Genomic DNA, 12,508 nt, shown 5'->3' with positions numbered 1-12,508 from the left:
CAATCTCAGACATTTCTGGTGGCTTTGTGTCCTGTAATAAAGCCATTTCATGCTAAAATGGACCCTCTCTGCAGGCCTTCTGTGGGAGCTGGGCCACTCAGACCAAACTCATGGGTGACACTCAAGGAGTGGCAGAGAACATGCAGTCAATGATTGTTCCTTAAAAAACCAGGCAAGCAGCAAAACCCCTTCACTATCATCATTGCAAAGCCCACAAAGAGCCATTTCCAGGCTCCAGAGGCAGCTGGAGTCCAGCAGAAAGCCACAGCTTGGCACTGGTGAGAGGTGGCACTGCTCTTCCTCCATCCTGCACCACACACAGCTCCTGCTAAACAAACCCACCGTGCTGCAGGAGCAGAACTGCCTGCCAGAGCTGACAAACACTGAGGAAAGAGCTGTAAGGGCACAAAGCTCTCTACCCCTTGCCTCTTGCTGATCTGATTCCCCATCATCTGGCCCTGTGACTCTGCCATGCCCTCAAAAAAACCAAAGCTCTCCCAAGTCTCTCCCAATTCCCCAAATTGAACTCTGGCTCACAGATCTTATTTGGGCTCCTCCACCTACCATTTGTGGTCTACACTCACCAGCAGGAGATGGGACCTCTGAGCCACACTTTGGGACTGGGAGGGAAAATGTCATCCCTCCAGAGACTGATCCCCATGCCCAAACCCATGCCAATCCTTCTGGCCAAGCTCTGCACCTCCTCAGGAACAGCCAGGCTCATGCACATTACCAGTGCCAGCAGCCCTCCTTCAGAAACTAGCTGTCAAATCTAACATTTGCATTTTAATTAGCAATAATCATATGTTTCACTTACACTGCAATTTTCACCTTTGCAGCAAGCTCTTTGAGGCATGAACTAATTAATCCTGCTGCCTTTGCCAGCTCAAGAGTTAATATTTTCTGCTGCTTCAGTGCAAGTTTGAAAATCCTATTTGCAGAAAAAGAAGATAAGTTTCCCCAGTGCAGAAGCCATAAATGGAAACACAGTGATCACCTACGTGGTTGCTTTCAGTGAAGATAAGTATGGGTGAAGTGGGCTGTGCTGGTAGAGATGCAGATCAACCCTGGCAGCAGCACAAGTTTTAAGTGTCCTGAAGATATCAGTGGATTCTGCATGGGATTCATATTCAATCTTACACAAAAATTCAATATTCCATGTACAGCGTTCATAGGTGGGCCAGAGGAAAAACATCAGGAATCTGGCAGAGTTCTCAGCCCCCCCCAAAACCTCTGAGATATTCCCCAGCATAATAAGGGTCTCACATCTGCACCTAGGAGATCCCTGGATCAAGTTGTGGGGTGTCCTTCAAATGGTTCCACAACTTTGATTTTACTCCTGGTCAGAACAGAAAACAGCTGTTGTGTAAAAGGCCCTTTTTGAGGTTTTTCTGCAGTGGAGGTTTTCACACACCCAATTTGTGCTACTGCCAAATCTTCCCGTTAACACGGAGTCTTTGCAGTGCACTCCACGTATCTCCCTAGACCTCTTCCAGAAAAACCACTCCAATTTTAATAAGGAAAACCAATGGTTTAATTATTTTAATAACTCAAAATACAGCTTTAAAAAAAGGCCAACAAAACCCCAACCATAAGATTACTCTAAATATCTTAGTAGGGTAAACTTTCTAGCTTCTTCTTCTTCAAAGTGTTACATAAAGCTGTAAGAACATCAGAAACTGCTATAAAAATATCATGCAGAATCCCCAACCCCTTTGGCTGTGTTCTTTGCCTTCCCAGGTCATTGTTCACCTTCCCTAGCCCTCTCCAATCTGCAGAAGGGACCCCAAACATCACTTTGAGCTCTTCTTCCACCAGGGAAAGTAAGTTTTATCAACAGCTGTGTCATAATACAGGACCAAAGGACTGATGGACTTGGAAGTAGGAGGTTAAGGTTACAAGATCTTTGTGGACTACCTGGGAAAGGCCTAAGCCTGTGCAGCTGTGTTTCTTGGGCAACACTAGAAGAGCCATGGTAACCAAGGATGTGCTAGATCGCTTGTCATACACACGGATGGAGAGGAGGAACACTGAGGGCTCTCAGAATGTCCCTGAGAACTCCAGACATTCTATGGAAACCCCCCTGTCCCAGGCTGAGGAAATGGCTCATGTCATCCCCTCCCTGCCTTAAGCTTCAGCACTGACTGACCTATTCATCCAAACCTTGAAAGATGGAGATCTCCCAGGGAAATCAAGTCTCACAAAAATGAGAGTGTGGAAGCTCCACAATGGGCAGACAGGCATCACCCATTCTTCTCTACCCAAACTGAAAATGAGGGTGACAAGGTGTCCTTTCATGTGAGTCACTGGTGAGAGCAGGCCCAGAAGACACCTCTCCCCACCCTCAGCAGGCAGCAACAGTTCTCCAAAGCAGGCAGCAAGGCAGTGAAGCATCTCCCTCCCAGACCTCCTGACACCCAAGCAGGTGCCTGCTTCACATGAGGCACTGCTGCTCCAGGAGCCCAAACAGAAGTCCCAGAGAAAGTCACACCTGTACATTAGCTAAAGACCTGATTTCTTTCTCAGCAGTCCTCTCCAACCATAATTGAGCAGGCTGCATTCACTAAACGAGGAAGTGTCACCCAGCAATTACAGGCAGAAAAGTGACTGGTTTTCTCAGAGCTGCTCTTTGGTCACGGACAGGTCACCTCACTTTCTACTTTCTCCCTCCATCAGGCAGGCATACATCAACATGTACTCACTGGCAAAACCAGTGTCTGTGTCTTGCTTTCTCCTTCTCTTTGGAAACACAAAAAGTGTCTGCAGCATCAGCCAGCACCCACCTGCCCCACCAGAACCTCAGCATGGTGGACAACCTCAGCCAAATTCAGTGTACAAACTGGCCCTGGGCTATGACATGAGCAGGCCAATGAGATGGAGAGCCCCAGACATATTCCCCAAACATGGAACAGTTGGAGCAAGTCCAGAGGGAGGCATGAGGTTGATAAAAAAACTGGAGCACTGTTGTATTTCTCTGGGAAATGGTTTGTCCCACCCCAGAGACCCCTGGAGCCTGTAACCATGTAGTTTAACCCTTCCTCTCCTTTCTGACCCTAGGCTGCCCAGGGAGGTTGTGGATGCCCCAACCTTGGCAGTGCTCATCGCACATAAGGCCCTGAGCAACCTGTTCTAGGGGAAGGCATCCCTGTCTATGGCAGGTGGGTGATTTTTAATGTCCATTCCACCCCCTTAAGGTTCTGTAATTTCTAAAAGCCCTTCTGGAGTCATTGCTTTTCTTTCAGATCTGGACCCAAGGATGGGCAACTCAAGTGAGACACAGGTTGTCCAGCCGTGTACGGAAAATGAATTACAAATTTAGTCAAGAGATCCTGGCAATCCACTGTCTCTCCAGCCCTATCTGGTTAGCCAAGAATTTGGGGCATTACACGCTGCCTGCTGATGTCACTGGAATTAAGCCAGCAGGACAATTTCACTGCTAACTCCAGTTATCTGGACCCAGTGACACAGTCCCTGTCCAAGACCATGATCCCTTCCCACTTGCTTCTGCAGCATCCATCAGGGAGGATCTCCTGGTGGCTGATCCCAGGAAGTCAGTCAGCACTGACGCGTGCAAAAAACTGTTCTCTGGAAATGCAAAAGAAATCTGCACAGATGATTTGATTTTTTTTTTTACTCTCCATTAAAACTGAGTTCCTCTGTGCATTGAAATCTGCTGTTACCCAAGAGACAGCCTTCACACACTGCCCCACAGCTCCTTTGCTTTGCTTTGCAAAGCCTTTGCTTTGGCAACTTGGTAGCTTTTCCAGGCATGACAACAAGACATGGACATGGAATGACAAGACCTTAAAGCTCATCTTCTTCCACCCCCTGCCATGGCAGGGACACCTTGCACTGTGCCAGGCTGCTCCCAGCCCTGTCCAGCCTGGCCTTGGGCACTGCCAGGGATGCAGGGGCAGCCACAGCTGCTCTGGGCACCCTGTGCCAGAGTCTGCCCACCCTCCCAGCCAGCAATTCCTGCCCAATATCCCATCCTACCCTGTCCTTCCCAGTGGGAAGCCATTCTCTTGTCCCTCCAGGCCCTTGTCAGAACTCTTACATCAGCACAGTTAGGGATGCTCTGTACTCCAGGCAGTAGCATCTCCAGCCTAGGCCCAAGAGTGCAAACCCACCACCCCATCCATGTGCTGCTGTTTCTGCTGGTTTAACAGAGGGCAAACCAAGGCATCTCCTTCCCCACCAGCTCCTCAGGGAGGACAGGACAAGGGTGCCACAAGCAGGGTGTGGGATCACCAGGTGTGACCCACACACCCTGCCTGCTCCTTCACTGCTCAGTGGGTCGGCAACACGACCATCAGCTGCAGAAGCCTCCGAGGGCCCAAACCCTGTACCAAGTCCCTGCTGAACCTGGAGGGGCACAGACACAAGTAGGGGAAAAAAGCAAGTCCTGTTTACTGCCAGAAACACAGATTTTTGCTTGGTGATGATGGGTGACAGCCAGCCACCATGGGAGAAGGGAAGGGCTTGGCCAGGAAGGAGGATGTTCAACTCTCCCTGGAGAAATGGCACCAACCCACAGAGTTGTTCTGGTTTTTGTTAACGCCCTTTACATAAGGGGAGCCTGGGATGGAGTTCCTGCCAGGCCCCTCATGTACCAAGAGCTCTGCTGGCTCCCTCAATATGCGCCATACCAGAATTCTTTTACTTAATGAATTGCCCTCAGAAATATATCAAAGAGCTTCCTACTCACCACAGCCTCGCAAGGGGAATGCAAATAAAGTATTATATAAAAACTTCCCACTGGCTCTTCTTGGGGAAGAAAAAAAATTCCAAACATAAAAGGGCTTAAATTTATTCCATTATCTAAACCTTCCTAATTTTTAGAGACAGTAAGGTGCTCAAAGTAGTATTTTGAGTACCTGGTCTTTGCCCCAGAGGCTCACACATAGTAAGACCTAGCAAACTTCCTGGTGGAATTCAGTGGAACATGGCCACACCATGCAGCAGAGAGATCCCAGTAGAAACAGGAATTACAGATGAGCTGAATGTAATCGTGAGACCAGTATTTCCTCAGCACATGAGTTCACAAAATGTATCTCGGGAGATTCCCCCAAGAGCAGACCATCTTCTCACAGCCACCCACCCACAGAACTGGAAAGACCAGGAGGTTTCAGGGGGAATTTTCTCTGTTTTTAGGCCACTGCTTTGAACGGGATCCCTGCCTGCCAGCCTGTGGGAACTGACATCCATCTAAGTCTCACACAGCTGCTAATACATGTCTCACTGAGTAGTGCAAGAGCAGGACAAGTCTGGGGTGCTCTTTTCCAGAGACACCCAACAACATCAGAAACCATATTTAGGAATATCCTGGACTGCAGGTTGCGTCAAGACAGTTAATTTCTACCCTTACATTGTATTTTATTCAGAAATTTCTCTCAGCCCCACACTTGGACATCAACCCGTACATGCTTATATACACACATACTATATATAAATGCATAACACACATTAAAAAAATCTTTCTTTTATTTTCCCTAACCTTGCTGGATCATACACCCCAGAATTTCAAAGGCATCAAGTACTCAGGGATGCATAGGGGTCTTTTCAGTCATAGGAAAGTCATCTTCTCTCTAGGCTCCCCTATAACCTTTAGGAAGCCAATTACATCTAAAAAAGCAAGCTGAACTACTCTGTCTTCACAGAAAATGAACCACATGCTGAATATATTTCCAGGACTAACCTAGATTTCCATATAAATGCCCTTTCTGATGCCTAGGTTAGAACCACGTGAGGCATACCATGGTCACTGATACATAACCCACATTTTCACATTAGCTGAAGCCAGCAGAAATCTCACATCCAAGTATTTTTCAGCTAAGTCTGGCGATGCAGAGATCTCAGCTGGAAACACAATACGAAAACTAGGAATTCCATTTTCTGCCCAAACCCCTCAAATACGTAAAAAACTGCAACAATAAAAACCATTAAAAAACCCCCCAAAACCACCAAACCAAAATAAGAAAACCAAAAGAAAAACCCAAAAAAAACCCAACCCAAACCAAACCAAAAAACCCAAAAAACCAGCAAAACAAACCCAACCAAAAATAAGCCACAAAAAAAACCAAAACCAAAACCAAAACAACACAACAAAAAACAAACCACAAAACCAAACAAAACCAAACAAACCCCAAACAAAACAAAAAAAAACCCCCATCCCTAAAACCAAATCCCCTCCTTCATAGGGAAATAATTAACTTTTTCCTTAGCAGGTTGACAAGTGATTGATAATTTTAATTCAAGACAAACATCTCATTAATGATTTTTTAATAGTGAAAACATCCAGAAATGGTAATAAACTGCACTTGGTCCTCACCAGCAGCATTTCACTCACATAGCAGTGACAGTGAGAGAAATGCTCGCCTGGATAGAGGAACAATAGCTTGCAGCTCCTCTTTGGTGCCAAGGAGAATTTGTAACTCACAGTTAAAGGAAGCCAAACATGGAGAGAGATAATTACTGGCTCTGCTGCAGGCTGGGAGAGAGCCCAAACACAGGGTAAGCAGCTTGGGCATCAGCGAATGGTGTTTGTGTTTAGGAAAGGAGCTCCCTGTAGGAGGAGATCAAATACATTTAACTCCCAGGGAAAAAAAAATCAAAAACCAGCAAGAAAACCAAGAAAACCCATGTAAGCTGAAACAGAAGAGTGCATGGCACCAGGCAGATTGAGGATGTCAGGAAAGTAACACCTGTCCATGACTCCTGCATCCTCCTGTGGTCCTCACCAGCCACTGGCACATCAGCAGAGCCCTTGGGTGAAGAGCCAGGGACCTTCTTCCCCAGGGAAAGCCTGATGGAAACAGCCAGCCTCCCAGCTGAACATCCATCAGCTATGTGCAGTGCTGGGAGGGAGCCTGGATGAGGTTTTGCTGCTGAATATTTTGAAGCAGATCAAAGGTGTAATAAATTAAATCCACAGTTCCGTCTGGCACCTCCAGGAGCTCATCCCAAGCAGTGCCTCTGTTCAGCACACCCTCCCACACAACAACACCCTGCCTTTGCTGGGTGCAGGTGCTGGTAGAGGTGGTACCAGCATCCCGGGGCCATGGCAGGGAGGGGATGAGCCCCCATCCCTCAGCCAAGAAGTTCCAGCACAGCTCCACGTGGGAGGAAGCTGTGCCCAAAATGAGAGCTGCAGCACGTCCTGCTCAGACTGGCACAGCCCCTTGTACACCCCGCAAGGGGCTCCCCAGTTTCCCCTCATGGACCCCACACACGAGACTGAATCTGGAGGACATCGAGCAAGAGCGTGACAGCCACTTGTCTGGGTGGGACATCCACCAGCCACAGCAACTGGAAATGCTGTTCCCCCTTCCCTCAGACACCTCAGTTTCACATCCCCTCAGGCAAGTGCTGCTCTCACAGAGCTGATGGTCTCACGGTGACACAGCAGCTCACCAGATGACAATGACCAAATGCAAGCCCCTACCCTACCCTCTTCTGTGGGGGTACTCCTATAAGGATGGACAGCCACCTTGAGCAGTGCTTGGTACACACTGTGTTCACACCACACCCAAGCACCAGAACTCACTCACACCTGGTTCCTGTCACTGCACGACCAACACAAGCTCTCAGCACGTGCAATTTTGCCTCTTTGGCCAGCTCACCCTCTCAGCTGTTTAATGCTTTCCCTTGTAGCACCATCCTTGCAGCACACAACAGGGAAGCCCAGCTACACAAAGATCCCTCGTTCCAGTTACATCTCACGCTTCCAAGCCACCTCTGATGCTCCTAACAGCTTCCTCACACAGGTAGCAGTAAGAAACTCTTCTGGAATAAATGTGAGACTCCCTATTTTTTCCCCTTTAAACTCGTGGTGAAAGCATCCAAACACACATCAGGATGTTGCCCACCTCCCACGGTTTGGGCAGGAATGAGGTTTCAGATGCCAAGCAGAGGGACAGAGAGAGGGAAACCTGGCAGCACCCCCAGGCGAGGCAGTGCAAGAGACAAAGGCAAGGGTTTGGGGAGGAGGAACTAAACACAAGCCCTACCTGGTTGTGTTCGTGAGACGACGAGCCCTTCCCTCGGGATGGGGAACAGCTGCCATCAAGCTGCTCGCTGCAATCCGCCGTCCACTGCAAAAGGGATGAGAAAGGGGATTGTGTGAGATAATAGCTGGGCTGGGCAGAACTGCTGCGTCAGTCCACAGCGCACAGCAAACGCCGTCCAGCCGCGGGCATCGCCGTATGCGCGCGGCACTCCCTCCTTTTTCAGGATGATCCCAAAGGCTTTGGCTTGGAAATGCTCCACCCGCTGACAGTGGGGAGAGGGAAGATGCAGCAACAACTGTAGCAAAGCATTTGATACTTGGTGCTTTGCAATAAAATCCAGCCCAAACACCTCCTTGCTGACTCTGACGGTGTTTGGGATCCCAGGTGTGTGATACACACCAGGGTGACTTGACTTTATCACTCACTTCCATGGAATTCTCCCATGGAAAGTTGGAAAATCTCTGCTTTTCCCAACTCTGTTTGCTTCAGGGACAGATACATGCCCTGAGTGGCCAACACCCTGTGTTTTTATTTTCAACAAAACAGAAAATGAGCATGGAAGCTGTAGGTTTGACCACTGCCAGATGTGGCCATAGGGGATCAGCAGATTCTTAGGCCAGCTTGCCCCAAGGTTGGGCAGCAAGGTGCCTCCACCAGAATAACTGAATTTGGTGACATTTAATCCCTTTTTTTTTTCTTTAAAGAAATGTAGGCTGCATCAAACTGGTGAAAAAAACCCACCAATTTTCACTAGACAAACATGAAAGATGCTGCTTAATTCCAATTTATCACTCCTTCAACAAAGTGGAGACTGACCAACCCCACTTCATGCTGGAAGCACCTGGCTGCTCCAGAGACACTCAGTGCTTGATACCATCACCAAGGATGATGTGCCAAGAAAATGAAAGGTCATTTCCACACAAACAACCACCTCAGGGCTCCCTGACAGGTATGGACGAGGGCACAAAGTAAGATTTTCACTACAAATACCCATGATCCCTGCCCTCATCAGAGAGCCTGATCCAGCTCACAAATGGGGGGATTTCAGTCTCCCCTCATTAAAGAGCTGCCCATCACTCTCCTGCCACTTCTGCTGACACCCCTGGACAGATGACATCACTTTTGAGAGCCTTTTACCAGACGTATTCCTATCTCCTTTAACAATTTTGAGTACAACCACATGCCTGGAAAGGTCTCTGAAGGTACAAGCTCACTCATTATTATCTCCACAGCAAAGTAAAATTGCCATTTTCCTCTTTTTTTTCCTGGTGGGAGCAAGGCTGGGGACATCATGGGAACATCCACACTTTGGTATTCTCTGAAATGGTGATGGATTCAGCTTCCCTGGGAGCAATGTGAGAGATGTGCCTTTCCTTCCTTTCCCCAGCAAGGAGATCAGCTGTCCAGGGATGTGGTACCATCCAAGCAACTCACACACACACATGGGTGAATGGATTTACCCACTCTCAGGCAAGGAAAACATCACAGCCATAAGGAAACAAACTGCAGAGAGATTAAGTAACTCGCCCAACATTAAAGATTTAGTTGCTGGCAGAACCTTGCAGTTAAAAACAATTTCCTTGGTCTCAGCCGAGTGCCTCTTCCTTAAATCCATCTTTCTCCCTCTAGCTCACATTAAGAAGGAACGTGCCACCTTCCATCAGGCTGGCTTCCACCAGGGTTACTCTAGTCAGCTGCAGGATATATCCTTGCTTTGCTAAGAACTGATCGTGAAGAGAAATGCAGAAATAAAAATTCCTGTTTATTTCTTATAGGTGGAAAAACGTCTCCCTTTGTGAGACCAGATAATTCCTTCTTAGTGCATACATTAAGATATGGCTTGATAAATGCAGCTGACCTAGAGTAAAGGCCCATCCTCACTTTTTGTCCAATACAGAGCCCTAGAAAAACAAAATGGTGCATTTTGATGGAGTTTCACAATATATCCTAATTAAACTTCTGAATCAATGGTCTGGAGTACAACCTCATTTAGCTGCTTCATTTGATGTGCCTCTAAAAGTGGTTTAATTAAAAGATTCAATGTTCAGATCTTTCATTATTACGAATTTTTCTTTTATTTTAAAACCCAGCCATCTTGAAAGAGAACACTCTCAGAACTCACATTAAAAAGCAGCAGCTCCTTTTTTCCAGAGCAGGCCAGGAAGGAAGGCTAAAATGCCATTTCCACAATGGGAAGATGAATTTGGTTGTTGCAATCAAGGGTTTTAATGCAAAAAAAGCACAGTGCCTGCCATGTGAACTAGAAATTTTTGTGCTTAAGGTGCAGAGGGAGCCTGGACTTATTGGCAGAGCAGTGGACAGGCTCGAAGAGGTTGTAAAATTTTGTCTATTAATTTATTTCTAATTCAATATTACTTTTCAACTCGACACATTAATAAGCAGAACTTGTCTGTTTGATCTGAAGCCCCTCCAAACCATCATTTCAAACACAGACATCTTCCAGCCTTGGGTTAAAAAAATACACTTTGGATCACTAGATTTTAAAATATATTTTCTCCCTTTCTTCTAAGGGCTTTGATCCTCAAATTGTGAAAGACCTCTTCACCAAAATCTATTCTTTAAAAGGTTCCTTTGTTTGGTAACTTCTTTACATTGAGATGATATAAAACAGGTCTAGAGCTCTGAGTCAGGTCCTCAGCTCCAGGAAACCTGCAGAGCTCAGACAGATCAGATCAAATGCTGCTGATACCAGATAAAGATGGAATCCCTCATATATAGGACCATGGAATGGTTGGGGTTGGAAGGGACCTTAAACCCCATCTCATTCCATCCCCCTGCCACGGGCAGGGTAACCTCCCACTATCCCAGGCTCCTCCAAGCCCCATCCAACCTGGCCTGGAACACTTCCAGGGATGGGGCAGCCACAGCTGCTCTGGACACCCTGTGCCAGGGCCTGTCCACCCTCACAGGGAAAGATTTTTTCCTGGAATTGACCTTTTGGGGTGCTTATGTGATGCAGGAGGAGAACTCATGTCTGTGGACAGTTATTTGTTGGGGTTCCTCTGGGGTTTTTGTCTTTAATGAGATGCACCATCAGTATGGGTACGTACAATAGACATTTTGGTTCCTTTCAGGGTGGGTTTCCTAATTTATATGAAAATGGATTTGCTTCTTCCTTGTTTTCATTATGCTTGAAGTGAGGAGTGAGAGGTGGCCCAGATACAGGGATGTGTTTGGCTGAGTATTGAAGTGTCAGTTCTGGTCCTTTACCAAGGGAAGACACAATAGGTGAGATACCAAAACCTGGCCTGGAACACTTCCAGTGATAAAAATAATGAAAAAAAACAAACCCAGCATCAGGAGACTGCTACCAGCAGGCTGAACACCTCAAACACATCCCCGAACAAGCATGCTGCCCCCAAACCCAGCGTTTTATCACGTCCTGCTTCACATCCAAACCCTGGAATGTGGAATTGCATTTTATTGAAATGGTATGCTCTGGCTCACACCTGGAAAGTGTATGGTTTATCCCAAGTCAGTAACCTCCCTGCAGTATTGTGTGTCTCTAACCCCATTGGCCTGAGAATCTATCTGTGCCCATTTCGAATCTCCCTGTTAAAGGTGTAAATGGAGAGGGCTCGCTCTCTTTGCTCTGGAGGCCTCAGGAGGTTCTGCTCCTCTCCCCTTCCCTCTTTCACCCTCCTTCCCCCTCTCCCTAAGTAACCATGCTGCTTTCCTGGGGTCAAACTCCAAATAAAACCTCATCCCATCAGCACCTCACCAGCCATCTGGAGTCTCCTTGCCTGCCTGCATGCGAATACCAACAAACCCAGAGCTCCTGGGGAACCCACCCCGGGGACCCCCCCCCAAAATCTAAACCACAACACTGGAAAAGCTCCTCCAGCTGAGAACACACGCCCCTGACCCAGCCTGTGTGGCCCCAGCCCCTGTCCCACCCACCTGTGAGACGTGGGACTGCGTTTTCTCGCTCTCGCCGTCGCCCTCGGTCTTGTCGGTGAGCAGCCCCTGGACCTGGTACTCCAGCACGTAGCTGTCGATGAAGCGCTCCAGCTCCTCGATCTCCTGGGAGCGGCTGCTCCCCGCCTCCGAGGAGGCTGACGCCACCGAGGAGCTCTCCATCCCTTCAGGGGGCACGCCGGGAACACGGGAGGCCTGAGGAAGAAGGGAAAAAAAGACAGCAAGGAATTATCTCCCAGTGATGATGAAAAAGATGAGGAAACCTGGCAAAGCCTATCGGTTACCACGGGCTGTGATATTTTCTGCTGTACATCTGCATTCCCAGTACAATTTGTAATAATCCTAGGTGGTTGCATTCAGGGCTTCCAGGCATGCAAAAAAATGTATTCCATTCCTGCACTTAAGGACAACAGACATATTTCCTGGCCTCCCGCTTAAAATCCAAGCTGCTGAATACCTCCAGATACATGCACAAGAGAAAAAGATCCCACACTAAAATGCGTAGTTTAATAAATCCAAAGCACTAGTTGTGCTGGATATGGGTGGGAAGATGGGGGTAA

The 12,508-nt window shown here is 47.7% G+C and overlaps 1 protein-coding gene across 3 annotated transcripts in view; it reads right to left on the bottom strand.

Moving 5' to 3' along the window:
• The window catches only part of CTIF (cap binding complex dependent translation initiation factor), a 150,437-nt gene that overhangs the window by 104,338 nt on the left and 33,591 nt on the right, over positions 1-12,508 (bottom strand). For all 3 annotated transcript variants that reach the window (XM_063422701.1, XM_063422699.1, XM_063422700.1), the window contains exons 2-3: positions 11,931-12,143; positions 8,010-8,093 (exon numbers count right to left, since the gene is read on the bottom strand). In XM_063422701.1, coding sequence (XP_063278771.1) covers positions 8,010-8,093; positions 11,931-12,110 — 264 coding nt within the window. In that variant the 5' untranslated portion in view covers positions 12,111-12,143. The remainder of the gene's footprint in view (positions 1-8,009; positions 8,094-11,930; positions 12,144-12,508) is intronic.

The sequence above is a fragment of the Prinia subflava genome, chromosome Z (assembly GCF_021018805.1).
Source record: "Prinia subflava isolate CZ2003 ecotype Zambia chromosome Z, Cam_Psub_1.2, whole genome shotgun sequence".
In the NCBI taxonomy this organism is placed as follows: domain Eukaryota; kingdom Metazoa; phylum Chordata; class Aves; order Passeriformes; family Cisticolidae; genus Prinia; species Prinia subflava.
Note: the sequence above shows the minus strand (reverse complement) of the source record. Positions and strands in the feature narration are given on the sequence as shown.